Here is a 14505-nt window from a genome sequence, read left to right on the forward strand (position 1 = left end):
CTATTTTGTATCTTCATTATCACTGTTTGAGCTATCAGTGTCATAAATAGAAATGTTTCTAATTGAAGATACCATCACATCTACAATGGCTTTTTTGGGGTTTTCTTCCAAATCAGTCTGTATTGCTCCAACTTCTGCTAGCTTCCATTCAAGTTCTGCAAAAAATAACCCATCAATAAGTCAGATAAAAATCTTGGAACATCTATGAAACAGAAGTTGACTCCAATACAATTAATGTGGAAACGATGATATATTTAGAACTAAATTACAGTGAAAGTACTATGTCAAAATACACATTGGATATAACAGAGAAATTATGGCTAACATTTATTTTTAAATGACTGAACATAGTGCTTTGAAAGTACAAATCAAAGGACTAGAAAAAAATTAAAGTAAATCCAAGGAAAGCAGAAAGAGGGATATAATGAAGAGACTTCAGCAAAGGTTGAAAAGCAAAATCAGTAGAGGTGACTAACAAAATCACAAGTTGGTTCTTTGAAGAGACTAATAGACACACCTTAGGCAAAAAAGATCACAAGAAAAAGAAACAAACTAAACAATATAAAGAGTTATATGGGGCAAAACCAAGATAAACATTTTAAAGCCATGAGACTACTATGAGAAAAAAGTATGCCAATACATTTGAAAATTTTAGTGGGAAAACTTCAACAAAAAAATGTGAATTATGTAAACATATTTAAGAGTGAAACTGAAAAAAACTGATAACAAAAAACCCCCAATCCTGCAAACTACTCATTTTGTTAAATTTATGCCTAAGCACTGTGTAAATGAACAGAACATTTGTGAGGAAAATTACAAAATAAACTTAAGAGAATAATTACTAAATATAATACAATTGACCGTTGAACAGTTCAAACAGGTTTGAACTGCAGAGGTTCGCATGTATGTGGATTTTTTCAATAAATGCTTATTATAGTACTACACAATCCATAGTTGTTTGAATCCACAGATGCAAAACCACAAGTTCAGAGGGCCAACTCTCAAATTATGTGTGGATTTTTCACTGCATGGGGGTCACTACTCATAACTCTTGTGTTGTTCAAGGGCCAACTGTATATACATTATATTTATGAAGGAAGTTACCAAAAAAATATCAAAATTAATGACAAGCTATATCTTATTCATGAATAGGAAAATTCACTATTATTAGGATATCAAATCTTCAACAATTAATCTTTAAATATGATTCTAATAAATAACCAACAGGATTTTTCACAGACCAATTCCAACATTTACATTACATTTTGAAAAAGACTTGCCCTACTAGAGACAGCTAAATTGTTAGGGAGGTACAGTAATTAACATAGTACTGTACTGATTCAGGGATAGACAGAGCAGACCATTGGAATATAGTAGAAACTTCAGAAACAGATTGAAGCATCTTTTTTTAATCCTGAAAATGACATCAGTTCAGTTCAGTTCAGTCGCTCAGTCGTGTCCGACTCTTTGCGACCCCATGGACTGTAGCCTACAAGGCTTCTCGGTCCATGGGATTCTCCAGGCAAGAATACTGGAGTGGGTTACCATTTCCTTCTCCAGGGGATCTTCCCGACCCAGGGATCGAACCCGGGTCTCCCGCATAGGAGCAGACGCTTTAACCTCTGAGTCACCACATAGGAGATATCAAAAGTTAGTGGGGGGGAAGACACCTCACATACATTAAGATGGTTACTATTTAAGAAAAAAAGGGAATGAACAGGTGTTGGTAAGGATGTAGAAAAATTAGAACTTCTCTGCATTGTTGGTGGGAGTGCTGGATGGTGCAGCCCTTGGGGAAACAGTATGCTATTGCTCAAAAATTAAAGTAGAACCGTTATATGATCAAGCAGTTCTACTTCTGACTATACACTCAAAAGAACTAAAAAGAGGGACCAGAATAGATTATTTGCATATCCATGTTCTTAGCAGCATTATTCACAATAGCCATAAGGTAGAAGCAACAATCTGTCCATCAATAGATTAATGGATCTGCCTTGTAGCTCAAAGGGTAAAGAATCTGCCTGCAACGCAGGAGACCCAGGTTCGATCCCTAGGTTGGGAAGATCCTCTGGAGAAGGGAATGGCAACCCACTCCAGTATTCTTGCCAGGAGAATCCCATGGACAGAGGAGCCTAGCAGGTTACAGTCTGTGGGATTGCAAAGAGTCAGAACGACTGAGTGACTAACACTACACTAAAATGTACTATAAAAAATACAATGGAATATTATTCAGCCTTAAAGTTTTAAAAAGGAAGGAAATGCTGACACATACTACAATACAGATTAATCTTGAGGACTTTATGCCAAGTAAAATAAGCCAAAAGAACAAAACTGCATAATTCATTTATATGATGTACTTTGAGAGTAGTCAAATTCAGAGTTAGAAAGTAAAATGGTGGTTGCCAGGGGCTGGAGGGAGCAGAGAATAAAGAGTTAGTGTTTAAGGATATAGAGTTGCAACTCTTTGCAAGATGCAAAGAGTTCCTGAGACGGATAATGGTGATGATGGCACAACAGTGAAAGTATACTTAATATCACTTAACCATATACTTTGGGCTTCCCTGATAGCTCAGTTGATAAAGAATTCACCTGCAATGCAGGAGACCCCGGTTCAATTCCTGGGTAGGGAAGATCCACTGGAGAAGGGATAAGCTACCACTCCAATATTCTTGGGCTTCCCTGGTGGCTCAGCTGTTAAGGAATCCGCCTGCAATGTGGGAGACCTGGGTTCAATGCCTGGGTTGGGAAGATCTCCTGAAGAAGGGAAAGACTACCCATTCCAGTATTCTGGCCTGGAGAATTCCATGGACTGTATATGGGGTCGCAAAGAGTCGGACACAACTGAGTGCCTTTCACTAACCGTATACTTTAAAATGATTAAATAAATAATTTATTCATAAATTAAGTTCTGAATATATAATTTATTGCTGGGTAACAATAATTAATAATACTGTATTATAAGTTTTTAATAATTCAAATCATGAATTTCATGTTATGTGCATCTTTAAATGATTTAAAATTTTTTTCAAGTATTACAATTTTAAAAAGTATAGTCCAGATAACATACTACTCATGATAGTGACTGCTTAGTGAGGCAGGGAGGGGAACAGAACTAGGAATGGAAATATAGGCAACTTCAACATCTGTACTGTTTATTTCAATAATAAACAAATAGCTGAAGGAAACATGAACAAATGTTCACATTTGTTATTTTGGGTAATGATTACATGAATATTTTCTATATTATTGTTTGTATACTTATGTATTTTTTAAATTAAGAGGAAAAGGCACAACAGATGGCCAACAAACAAATGCAAAGATGCTCAACAGTGATCATTATTAGAAAAATGCAAATCAAAACCACAATGAGTTATCACCTCATACCAGTCATAATGGCCATCATTAAAAAAATCTACAAACAATAAATGCTGAAGAGGATGTAGAGAAAAGGGAACCCTCTTGCACTGTTGGTGGAAATTAAATTGATTCAACCACCATGGAACAAAAGACTGGTTCCAAATAGGAAAAGGAGAACATCAAGGCTGCATATTGTCACCCTGCTTATTTAACTTATATGCAGAGTACATCATGAGGAATGCTGGGCTGGAGGAAGCACAAGCTGGAATCAAGATTGCTGGGAGAAATATCAATAACCTCAGATATGCAGATGACACCACCCTTATGGCAGAAAGTGAAGAGGAACTCAAAAGCCTCTTGATGAAAGTGAAAGAGGAGAGTGAGAAAGTGGGCTTGAAGCTCAACATTCAGAAAACTAAGATCATGGCATCTGGTCCCATCACTTCATGGGAAATAGATGGAGAAACAGTGGAAACAGTGGCAGACTTTATTTTGGGGGGCTCCAAAATCACTGCAGATGGTGACTGCAGCCATGAAATTAAAAGACGCTTACTCCTTGGAAGGAAAGTTATGACCAACCTAGACAGCACATTAAAAAGCAGAGACATTACTTTGCCAACCAAGGTCCGTCTAGTCAAGGCTATGGTTTTTCCAATGGTCATGTATGGATGTGAGAGTTGGACTGTGAAGAAAGCTGAGCGCCAAAGAATTGATGCTTTTGAACTGTGGTGCTGGAGAAGACTCTTGAGATCCCTTGGACTACAAGGAGATCCAACTAGTCCATCCTAAAGGAGATCGGTCCTGGGTGTTCATTGGAAGGACTGATGCTGAAACTGAAACTCCAATACTTTGGCTACCTCATGGCGAAGAGTTTACTCATTGGAAAAGACCCTGATGCTGGGAGGGATTGAGGCTAGGAGGAGAAGGGGGCAACAGAGAATGAGATGGCTGGATGGACATGGGTTTGGATAGACTCCGGGAGCTGGTGATGGACAGGGAGGCCTGGCGTGCTGCGATTCATGGGGTCGCGGAGAGTCGGACACGACTGATTGACTAAACTGACTGACTGAACTGAACTGATGGAGAACAGTATGGAGATACCTTAAAAAACTAGGAACAGAAACAGAACTACCATATGACCCGGAAATCCCACTATTGGGTATGTATCTTGTGAAAACCATAACTGAGACATACACGTGTACACCAATGTTTGCTGCAACACTTTTTACAATAGCTAGGACATGGAAGCAGCCTAGATGTCCATTGACAGATGAATGGATACAGAAATTGTGGTACCTATATACAATGGAATGTTACTCAGCTTTAAAAAAGAACGCATTTGAGTCAGTCCTAATGAGGTGGATGAACCTAGAGCCTACTGTACAGAGTGAAGCAAGTCAGAAAGAGAGACACAAATATTGTATATTAATGCATGTGTATGGATTGTAGTAAGATGGACTGATGAACCTATTTGCAGGGCAGCAGTGGAGACACAGACATAGAAAACAGACATGTGGACACAGTGTGGGAGGGAGAGGGTGGGGTGAATTCAAAGGAGCGTGGAAACATACACTACGATATGTAAAATGAAAGCCATTGGGAATTTGCTGTGTGACGCAGCAAGCTCAACGCAGTGCTCTGTGACAACTAAGAGGGGTGGGAAGGGGTGGGAGATGGGAGGAGACATATGTGTACCTGTGACTGATTCATGTTGATGTGTGGCAGAAACCAGTACAATATTATAGAGCGAATATCTTGCAATAAAAATTTAGAAAAATATGCTAAATAAATTTCATCCCTGAAAAAAAAAAAAGAGGATAAGGCACAAGCTGAAAAAGTAAGATGGTAAAATAAAGAGGAAAGGAAAATTCTGGAACAATTCAAAATCTGGAAGTCTTACTAAGGCCAAAAACAGTTTTAGGGGAATAACAGAGTGAAAGAAAGACTGTTAAAAATAGCCGCTCACAGTGGCTTTAATATGATGGCAGGAGAAAAGATTTTAATAATACAGAATTAAATCACCTCCAAGAAATGACTAACTGAAGAGTCAGGTCTTAGAACTAGGTTTGGAAGTAAACATTATTAGAGAATGTAAAACTATAAAGCTCTTTGCTGTGTACTATGAAAAAGAAAATAGTAGAGGGTATAGTCCTTGCACCTGTCAGGGAGACAAAACTCAAAGGGAATGGGTTAACCAACAAAATCTGAGAATATGTAGATAAATGGAAAATAAGTTGTGTATAGAATATATGCTATAGAAATGCAGTAGAGAACATGGAAACAGATTATTAATTGGTCCAGCATCACATAATGGATTACATGGAAACCTAAGAAGGAACAGGTTTTGGAAGTAAGAATAAAGCAGGGTAGGGTATTTAGGGTACAGAGAAAGAGTATGAAACAAAGTATTGGGTTGGCCAAAAAGTTCATCCAGATTTTTGTAATATTTTATGAAAAACCTGAACAAATTTTTTGGCCAACCCAATATAAAGGCACAAATGAGTTAGTGTGTTTGAGACAGTGGTTGAAGACCAGCTTGGTTGGAGCAGAAACTGCAGAAAACATTGAGAAATACAACTGGATAGATGGGCTGAAATTTTTAAGCATATGACTCTGAATTTTTAATGTATTTGAAACAAAGAATCATTAAGGATTTAAGCAAGTGTGTGTTATGATAGTATTACTGTAGGAAAATTAATCTGAAGGAATATAAGAAGAAACTAGAAACAAGGGAAAAGCCTAATGTTTTATGAAAATACATTTTCATGATATTTGTTATGTAAGTTTTCTTAACAGGCAAATTTTAAAAGTAACATCATTACCTTTGAGCTTGAGATTTATCCCTCCACATTCTATAATTCCAATGAATTTGCCTTCTATCTGACCATTTTTATAAACAAAAATGGTTGGTAAACAATTGTCATGGTAGTGTTCAATACAGCTATTCACGATGGCTTTAACAAATTTAGTTTCAGGAAACTTTCTTGCTAGGAGACTAAGATGCTGGTTAACCAACAAACACATTGGGATGCTAAAAAGAGAAACAATACACACAACATCTTTAAAAAAACATGCTACTTATCGCAATCTAATAAAATAAGTAAAACATTTATGACAAAAATATATCTTTAGATTTTCTTTTAATATAAGATCGCATCAATTGGAATCCTCTATTTTTACCTTTAGTAGTGATAAACTATACAGTCTCTGATTTTCATTACAAAAACTGTTATAGTCTGGGAATGAAGCTTGCTACCATGGGAATTTGCAGCCTAACTAAGGCTATCCACATTTGACTTGGCAGCAGTGTAATCGAATACAATGTAATTGAGGAACAAGTAAGTTCCTAGTTTATAGGACACTGAGAGGGAGGGGAGGAGAAAGAAAAAAAAAAAAAAACAGGACATGTCTAGGGGATCCTTCAGTTCAGTTCAGTTCAGTTCATTCACTCAGTCCTGTCCGACTTTTTGCGACCCCACGAATCACGGCCTCCCTGTCCATCACCAACTCCCGAAGTTCACTCAAACTCATGTCCATCGAGTCGGTGATGCCATCCAGCCATCTCATTCTCTGTCGTCCCCTTCTCCTCCTACCCCCAATCCCTCCCAGCATCAGTGTCTTTTCCAGTGAGTCAACTCTTCGCATGAGGTGGCCAAAGTATTGGAGTTTCAGCTTTAGCATCAGTCCTTCCAATGAACACCCAGGAGCAGTTCTGGATTGAAACAAGCAGACCCAACTCTCGGCCATAGGTTAATTCCACATCAGAAGTTTATATCTCAAACTTCCTTGAATTCCTTTTACTCAAACTTCATTAACCCTTTTCTTTGACATACCATATCCTATTCCCCAACACCCATAACTGTTCACCAGAAATTTGAAATTGAACAGAAACGTAACCAAAATTGGCAGTTCTTCCAGCTGTATCCCTTAACTCTCATTACACTCATGTTTTAATTAGTCACTTTTCTCTATCACTCACTCACAGCTTTATTAAATTCTTTCAAAGCTAATCCTCAGCTTTAACCCACAGTCTTTCCATTTCCTATGGGGCCATTCTTTAATCCTGTTTTCTTAAGCTATCCTTCTCTACTCTACATAAACATATTCATACTAAAAAAAGTCCTTTCCCATTCTCTCTCCCTCTAATAACTACTCTTTCCTGGTCACAACCCAGATGAAAAAAAGATTTAAAAAATCTCTATGTCGTTCACTTCCCTTCTTAAAAGGCTCTCCTTTTCTGATTGCTGTGATAACTTTTTCTATGAATTTACTTTTTACTCCTTTGACTTACTCCTTATGTCAATACCTCAAATGTGGATATTCCTTGCAACTATGTCCTAGACCCTCTTCTCATTCTAGACACATTCACTGGGCATTCTTTAAAAAAAAAAAAAACACTAAATTTGATACAAGTGTATCTCTCCTTCATCTTTGTATACATTTTCTCATCATTCATATGGAGCATATTTGAAACAATACAGTAGAGGAAAGAAAGATTACTGTGAACCATGTTAATCAGAGAAAAGGTCTTTGTCTAACACAAAATTAGTACATTCTTCTCTTGTACTACACCTTATATGTCCTTTCAATACATACATCTATATATAGAGATAGATAGATATACACATGAAATGTTTAATTCATCTCTTGTACTATATCATAAAAGCATCTTATTCCCATTCGTATTCTCAACTCCTGCAAATCGTCACAGCTATAGTTGAAGCTGAAGCTCTCTTAAGTGAGTGACTCGTATCAGTATATCCTGCATGCTGCAGGCAGGTGGTAACCCTCCTGGACTTTATCCACTTTTCCCCTCTATATTTGTTTATGCACACTGCATATTTTATTATAATTAACAAATAAATAAAAGCGTGACAACAAAAGTCATTGTAGTTCTGAAGAATATCAAGTGCATGCTTTGGAGAAACATGATAAACTTGAATCACTTAGAAAAAAATTGTTGTGTAGCTCATTGTAAGCCAGACAAATATAAATGTCAGAGGAATAATAAAGATTTCTGCACTCAAATTGTTTCATATGTACTTGTGAGTTCTTGCTCCATTTTAAACAAACTCTGAAAATTGAAATCAATGGTAATATACTAGGTCTTATCAATATTGGGGGAAGACTTTGTATATTTTTTTAATCTGTCTTCCCTTTGCCAGTTTCTGGCTTTTATCATCAATTTTTTTTCTAACCTTGTTTCACAAATTAGAAAAACTCAACAAAGTGAGTATAGAGGGAACATATCTCAACATAATAAAGGCCTGATATGACAGGACCACAGCTAATTTCATATTCAACAGTTAAAAGCTGAAAGCCTTTCCTCAAGATGAACAAGGCAAGGATGCCCACTCTCACCACTTTAATTCAACATAATATTGGAAGTCCTAGCCAGAGCAATTAGGCAAGAAAAAAGAAATAAATAAAAGGTATCTAAATAGGAAAGGAAGAAGTAAAGCATGTCACTATGATATGGTATTATTATATGGTAGAGAACCCTAAGGACTCCATCAAAAAAATGGTTAGAACTAATAAAAGAATTCATTAAAGTTGTAAGCTAAAAAATCAATACACAAAAGTCAGTTATGTTTCTATAACTAAGAATGAACTAAGTTATGTTTCTATACACTAAGAATCAGAAAGAGAAACAGAGAAAACAATCCCATTTGTAATTGCTTCAGAAAGAATAAAATACCCAGGGGTAAAAAACATTTGAAAACTATAAGACATTAATGAAAAAAAGTGAAAAAGAAACAAATGGAAAGATACTCTGTGCTTGTGGATTGGAAATATTCATATTTCATATTTCCAATCAATCTACAGATTCAATGTAATCCTCATCAAAATTCCAATGGAATTTTTCACAGCAATAGAACAAATAATCCTAAAATTTGTAAGGAATCACAAAAAAATCCAAGTAGTCAAAGCAACCTTGAGAAAGACGAACAAAATTGGAGGCCTCATGTTTCCTGATATTAAAATGTATTATAAGGCTATGGTCATTAAAACATTATGTAACTGGTAGGAACACAGACACAAAGGAAAAAAAAAACACACAAAGATCAATGGAAAGCATCAGTTCAGTTCAGTTCAGTCGCTCAGTCGTGTCCGACTCTCCGCGACCCCATGAATCACAGCACGCCAGGCCTCCCTGTCCATCACCAACTCCCGGAGTACACTCAAACTCATGTCCACAGAGTCGGTGATGGCATCCAGCCATCTCATTCTCCGTCGTCCCCTTCTCCTCCCGCCCCCAACCTTTCCCAGCATCAGAGTCTTTTCCAGTGAGTCAACTCGTCGCATGAGGTGGCCAAAGTATTGCAGTTTCAGCTTTAGCATCAGTCCCTCCAATGAACACCCAGGACTGATCTCCTTTAGAATGGACTGGTTGGATCTCCTTGTAGTATAAGGGACTCTCAAGAGTCTTCTCCAACACCACAGTTCAAAAGCATCGATTCTTCGGCGATCAGCTTTCTTCACAGTCCAACTCTCACATCCATACATGACCACGGGAAAAACCATAGCCTTGACTAGACGGACCTTGGTTGGCAAAGTAATGTCTCTGCTTTTTAATATACTATCAAGGATGGTCATAACTTTCCTTCCAAGGAGTAAGCGTCTTTTAATTTCATGGCTGCAATCAGCATCTGCAGTGATTTTGGAGCCCAAAAAAATAAAGTCTGCCACTATTTCCACTGTTTTTCCATCTATTTCCCATGAAGTGATGGGACCAGATGCCATGATCTTTGTTTTCTGAATGTTGAGCTTCAAGCCAACCTTTTCACTCTCCTCTTTCACTTTCATCAAGAGGCTTTTGAGTTCCTCTTCACTTTCTGCCATAAGGGTGGTGTCATCTGCATATCTGAGGTTATTGATATTTCTGGCAGTAATCTTGATTCCAGCTTGTGCTTCTTCCAGCCCAGCGTTCCTCATGATGTACTCTGCATATAAGTTAAATAAGCAAGGTGACAATATACAACCTTGACGTACACCTTTTCCTACTTGGAACCAGTCTGTTGTTCCATGTCCAGTTCTAACTGTTGCTTCCTGACCTGAATACAGGTTTCTCAAGAGGCAGGTCAGGTGGTCTGGGATTCCCATCTCTTTCAGAATGTTCCACAGTTTATTGTGATTCACACAGTCAAAGGCTTTGGCATAGTCAATGAAGCAGAAATAGATGTTTTTCTGGAACTCTCTTGCTTTCTCCATGATCCAGCGGATGTTGGCAATTTGATCTCTGGTGCCTCTGCCTTTTCTAAAACCTGCTTGAACATCTGGAAGTTCACGGTTTACATACTGCTGAAGCCTGGCTTGGAGAATTTTGAGCATGACTTTACTAGCGTGTGAGATGAGTGCAATTGTGCGGTAGTTTGAGCATTCTTTGGCATTGCCTTTCTTTGGGATTGGAATGAAGACTGACCTCTTCCAGTCCTGTGGCCAGCGCTGAGTTTTCCAAATCTGCTGGCATATTGAGTGCAGCACTTTCACAGCATCATCTTTCAAGACTTGAAATAGCTCAACTGGAATTCCATCACCTCCACTAGCTTTGCTAGTAGTGATGCTTTCTAAGGCCCACTTGACTTCACATTCCAAGATGTCTGGCTCTAGGTCAGTGATCACGTTATCGTGACTATCTTGGTCGTGAAGATCTTTTTTGTACAGTTCTTCTGTGTATTCCTGCCACCTCTTCTTAATATCTTCTGCTTCTGTTAGGTCCATACCATTTCTGTCCTTTATCGAGCCCATCTTTGCATGAAATATTCCCTTGGAATCTCTAATTTTCTTGAAGAGATCTCTTGTTTTTCCTATTCTGTTGTTTTCCTCTATTTCTTTGCATTGATCACTAAGGAAGACTTTCTTATCTCTCCTTGCTATTCTTTGGAACTCTGCATTCAGATGCTTATATCTTTCCTTTTCTCCTTTGCTTTTCGCCTCTCTTCTTTTCACAGCTATTTGTAAGGCCTCCTCAGACAGCCATTTCGCTCTTCTGCATTTCTTTTCCATGGGGATGGTCTTGGTCCCTGTCTCCTGTACAATGTCACGAACCTCCGTCCAGAGTTCATCAGGCACTCTATCAATCAGATCTAGTCCCTTAAATGTATTCCTCACTTCCACTGTATAATCATAAGGGATTTGATTGAGGTCATATCTGAATGGTCTAGTGGTTTTCCCTACTTTCTTCAATTTCAGTCTGAATTTGGCAATAAGGAGTTCATGATCTGAGCCACAGTCAGCTCCTGGTCTTGTTTTCGCTAACTGTGTACAGCTTCTCCATCTTTGGTTGCAAAGAATATAATCAATCTGATTTCGGTGTTGACCATCTGGTGATGTCCATGTGTAGAGTCTTCTCTTGTGTTGTTGGAAGAGGGTGTTTGCTATGACCAGTGCATTCTCTTGACAAAACTCTATTAGCCTTTGCCCTGCTTCATTCCGTGCTCCAAGGCCAAATTTGCCAGTTACTCCAGGTGTTTCTTGACTTCCTACTTTTGCATTCCAGTCCCCTATAATGAAAAGGACATCTTTTTTGGGTGTTAGTTCTAAAAGGTCTTGTAGCTCTTCATAGAACCGATTAACTTCAGCTTCTTCAGCATTACTGGTTGGGGCATAGGCTTGGATTACTGTAACGACGTGAGAGACGCCAGCCCCGGCGGCGCAGACGCGACGCGAGAGACGCCGGCCCCGGCGGCGCAGATGCGACGCGAGAGACGAACCACGCAAAGAGGTGCGGCCGTGAGGAGCTACCCCACGCCTGAGGCCAGGACCGGCAGCCGAGAGGAGCTACCCCACTTCCAACAGGCAGTGGCTGCGCGGGCACAGGAGGGCCGAGAGGAGCTACTCGGCGTTCAAGGTCGGGGGGGCGGCCTTGAGGAGATACCCTCGTCCAAGGTAAGGTACAGCGGCTGCAATTTGCTGGAGCGGCTGTGAAGAGATTTTCCACGACCAAGGTAAGAGAAACCCAAATAAGACGGTAGGTATTGCTAGGGGGTGTCAGAGGGCAGACACACTGAAATCATAATCACAGGAAACTAGTCGATCTGATCACATGGACCACAGCCGAATGTGGTCCACTGGAGAAGGGAATGGCAAACCACTTCAGTATACTTGCCTTGAGAACCCCATGAACAGTAACAAAGGGCAAAATGATAGGATACTGAATGAGGAATTCCCCAGGTCGGTAGGTGCCCAGTATGTTACTGGAGCTCAGTGGAGAAATAACTATAGAAGGAATAGAGGGATGGAGCAGGAGCAAAAGCAAAACCAATACCCAGCTGTGGATGTAACCAGTGATAGAAGTAAGGTCCAGTGCTGTAAAGAGCAATATTGCATAGGAACCTGGAATGTTAGGTCCATGAATCAAGGCAAATTGGAAGTGGTCAAACGGGAGATGGCAAGAGTGAACGTCGACATTTTAGGAATCAGTGAATTAAAATGGACTGGAATGGGTGAATTTAACTCGGATGACCATTATATCTACTACTGTGGGCAGGAAACCCTTAGAAGAAATGGAGTAGCCATCATGGTCAACAAAAGAGTCCGAAATGCAGTACTTGGATGCAATCTTGAAAAAAAAAAAAATGGAAAGCATAGACAGACCAAAAATAAACCCATACTTATATGGTCACTTAATTTATGACAAAGGAGGCAAAGAACACACAATGGGAATAAACAGTGTTGGGAAAACTGGACAGCAACACACATAAAAATGAAATTTGACCACTATCTTACATCCTACACAAAAATAACTCAAAAAAGATTAAAGATATAAATATAAGACCTGAAACCACAGAACTCCTAAAAGAGAGCATAGGCAGTGACATAGATCTTGGTGGTAATTTTTTGATTCTGACACCAAAAACAAAAGCAATGAAAGCAAAAATAAATAAGTGAAACTACATTATACTAAAAATCTTCTGCACACCAAAAGAAACTATCAACAAATGAAAGGCAACCTACTGAATGGGAGAAAATATTTGTAAATCATATACCTGATAAGGAGTTAATATCTAAAACATATAAAAGAACTCATAAAACTCAATAGCAAAAACCCAAAGAATCTGATTTAAAAATGGGCATAAGACCTGAATAGATATTTTTCCAAAGAAGATATACAGATGGCCAACAGGTATATAAAAATATACTCAACATCATTAATCACCAGGGAAATGCAAATGAAAACCACATTGAGATATCATTTCACACCTGTTAGAATGACTATTGTTAAAAAGACAGGAAATAACAATGTGGCAAGGATGTGGAGAAAAGAGAATTCTTGTGCACTATTTGCTGGGAATGTAAATTGGTTCAGCCACTTTGGAAAACAGTATAGAAGTTCCTCAAAAAATTACAAATAGAACTACCATATGGTCTAGCAACTCCATCTCTGGCTATTTAGCTGGTGAAAAAACACTAACCTGAGAAGATATATGCACCCCCATATTCATTGCAGCATTATTTACAATAGTAAACAATCTGAGTGTCTATCAGTGGATGAATGGACAAAGAAATTGCAGTATATATACAACTGAATATTATTCAGCCATTAAAAAGAATGAAATTTTTTCATTTGATAGGGTATTATGATAAGTGAAATAACTTAGAGAAAGACAAATGCCATATGATCTGTCTTATATGTGGAATCTAGAAGGCTGCCAGAGGGTGGGAGAAGTGGATAAAGGGGGACCAAAAGTAAAAAAGCCAAAGCAGAGAATCACACAAAAATATTTTTTAATTTAAATATTTTGTTTTCATCTGACATATATAAACATACATTAACTTAGTAATCTTTGATATTGGCTCAGATTCTTCTCATTTACAGCTTTTCTCATCTATATACAATAATGCATTGTCTTCCATATCTTCTTAATGCATGCAGGTCATATAGGTATATGCATGGATGATTCATTTTGCTGTGCAATAGAAGCTAATACTACATCGTAAAGTAAGTATGTAGTTCAGTTGCTACATCGCATCTGACTCTTTGTAACCCAATAGACAGCAGCACATCAGGCTTCCCTGTCCTTCACTATCTCCTGGAGTTTGCCCAGACTCATGTCCATTGAGTTGGTGATGCTATCAAACCATCTCATCCTCTGTCCTATCCTTCATCTCCTGCCCTATAATTCTAGTAAAAATTAATTTAAAAAA

The 14505-nt window shown here is 38.4% G+C and overlaps 1 protein-coding gene across 1 annotated transcript in view; it reads right to left on the reverse strand.

Moving 5' to 3' along the window:
- The window catches only part of PDCL2 (phosducin like 2), a 47145-nt gene continuing 32640 nt past the window's right edge, over window positions 1-14505 (reverse strand). The window contains exons 5-6 of the mRNA XM_088836053.1: window positions 6180-6388; window positions 1-155 (exon numbers count right to left, since the gene is read on the reverse strand). Coding sequence (XP_088692179.1) covers window positions 1-155; window positions 6180-6388 — 364 coding nt within the window. The remainder of the gene's footprint in view (window positions 156-6179; window positions 6389-14505) is intronic.

The sequence above is a fragment of the Moschus berezovskii genome, chromosome 5 (genome assembly GCF_049115385.1).
Source record: "Moschus berezovskii isolate FMDL1 chromosome 5, NW_MosBer_1.0, whole genome shotgun sequence".
NCBI classification, from domain to species: Eukaryota; Metazoa; Chordata; class Mammalia; order Artiodactyla; family Moschidae; genus Moschus; species Moschus berezovskii.